This window comes from Coregonus lavaretus (assembly GCF_964263955.1).
Source record: "Coregonus lavaretus genome assembly, chromosome: 14".
NCBI classification, from domain to species: domain Eukaryota; kingdom Metazoa; phylum Chordata; class Actinopteri; order Salmoniformes; family Salmonidae; genus Coregonus; species Coregonus lavaretus.
The window spans coordinates 44,302,392-44,304,515 of record NC_140001.1 but is presented as its reverse complement, the minus strand read 5'-3'; the positions used below and the strand labels follow the sequence as shown (position 1 = coordinate 44,304,515).

Below are 2,124 nucleotides of genomic sequence, written 5' to 3'. Positions count from 1 at the left end.
ATGGCAGACAGATCACTCCTAGATCGTTTCCTGTGCTGTCATATTTGTTCAGAGACTTTCAGAGAGCCTGTTTCTCTCGGCTGCAACCACAGCTTCTGTTCCAGCTGCCTGGACAATTTCTGGGATCAGAATAAAAACAAGAACTGTCCGGTTTGTAAGAGGAAATCTTCCAAGGGCTTAGGAATTAACTATTCACTGAAAGAGCTAGCTGACTCGCATGCAGGGAGAGAGAAAGCAGGGGTGTCCAGGGAACGGAGGAATGATAATGATCCAAAGGATGACAGAGAGATCATTTGTAGTAAACATACAGATGAACCTAAGTGGTTCTGTGAGGTGGAGCAGAGAGCTGTTTGTCACGAATGTGAGTTTCCTGATGGTCACGGACACACAGTCATTCCCTTACAACAGGCAGTGAAAGACCTGAAGGAAAAAATAACATCTGATTTAGAGTCACTGCAGAACAAGCGGACCAAATTTGAAGACATAGAGGAGACATACAATGAAATAGTGCAATACTCCAAGAAGCAGCTGGGAGCGACAGAGAGACAGATCAGGGGGGAGTTTGAGAAGCTTCACCAGTTCCTGAGAGAGGAAGAAGAGGCCAGACTGGCTGCACTGAGGGAGGAAGAGGAGGAAAAGGGGAAGATGATCGCCAGAGAGATGAAGAACATTCAGGACCAGATCACTTCTCTCACAGAAAGCATCACTGCTATGAAACATGAGCTGCAGAAACAGGATGTGCCATTTCTCAAGAGCTACAAACACACCCAGACAAGCTCCAGAGCCCAGTGCACACTGCCAGATCCACAACTGGTCTCAGGAGCACTGATAGACGTGGCCAATCACCTGGGCAACCTGCAGTTCAGAGTCTGGGAGAAGATGCAAGGGATCGTCAAGTACACTCCTGTGATTCTGGACCCCAACACTGCTGAATGTAGGCTATATCTGTCTGATGGTCTGACCAGGGTGAGACATTTAGGCAAAAAGCAGCATCTCCCTGACAACCCAGAGAGGAACACAGAGCATGCCCAGGTTCTGGGCTCTGAGGGGTTCAGCTCAGGAAAGCACAGCTGGGAGGTGGAGGTGGGGGACCACCCTCACTGGTATATAGGTGTGGCCGAAGAGTCAATCAAAAGGAAGGGGAAGGCATTTGTAACCCCAGGGTATGGAGTCTGGGATATACAGCTGAGGGATCATGAGTATAATGCAGGAGGTAAGACTCTTTCTCTGGAGAGGAGTCCCCAGAGGATCAGAGTGCAGCTGGACTACGACAGTGGGGAGGTGTCCTTCTACGATCACGAAGACATGACACACATCTACACTCATAAACACACATTTACTGAGAAACTGTATCCCTACTTCTCTAATGGAAAGGCTGGTGATGCGGACAACCGTGATATACAGATCTGCCAATCAAAGGTGTCTCTGACAGTGAAGTCAGAACAATGAAGTGTGTGTGTGTGTGCGTGCGTGTGTTTGTATGAGTGTGCGTGTGCGTTTTGAAAGTGGTGGTGGTGGGGAAGGGTATTAGACCCTTTTCAGAGAGCTTAGTGTTGTGGTTTATGATTAACCATTTGTTAATGTGATTGAACCCAGCCCTGTGTAACTGGGTCCTGGACTTCCTGATGGGCCGCCCCCAGGTGGTGAAGGTAGGAAACAACACCTCCACTTCGCTGATCCTCAACACTGGGGCACCACAAGGGTGCGTGCTCAGCCCCTTCCTGTACTCCCTGTTCACCCATGACTGCGTGGCCAAGTACGCCTCCAACTCAATCATCAAGTTTGCAGACGACACAAGTAGGCTTGATTACCAACAATGACGAGACAACCTACAGGGAGGAGCTGAGGGCTCTGGGAGTGTGGTGCCAGGAAAATAACCTCTCACTCAACGTCAACAAAACAAAGGAGATGATCGTGGACTTCAGGAAACAGCAGAGGGTGCACCCCCCTATCTAAATCGATGGGACCGCAGTGGAGAAGGTGGAAAGCTTCAAGTTCCTTGGCGTACACATCACTGAAAAACTGAAATGGTCCACCCACGCAGACATTGTTGTGAAGAAGGCGCAACAGAGCCTCTTCAACCTCAGGAGGCTAAAGAAATTTGGCTTGGCACCTAAAACCCTC

At 49.2% G+C, this 2,124-nt stretch overlaps 1 protein-coding gene across 1 annotated transcript; it reads left to right on the top strand.

Moving 5' to 3' along the window:
* Positions 1 to 1,449, top strand: LOC311141763 (nuclear factor 7, brain-like; the record flags this gene model as incomplete). The annotated part of the gene is made up of 1 exon (XM_084177207.1): positions 1 to 1,449. The coding sequence occupies one exon, from the start codon at positions 1 to 3 to the stop codon at positions 1,447 to 1,449; it is 1,449 nt and encodes a 482-aa protein (XP_084033333.1).
* Positions 1,450 to 2,124: the final 675 nt, after the last annotated feature.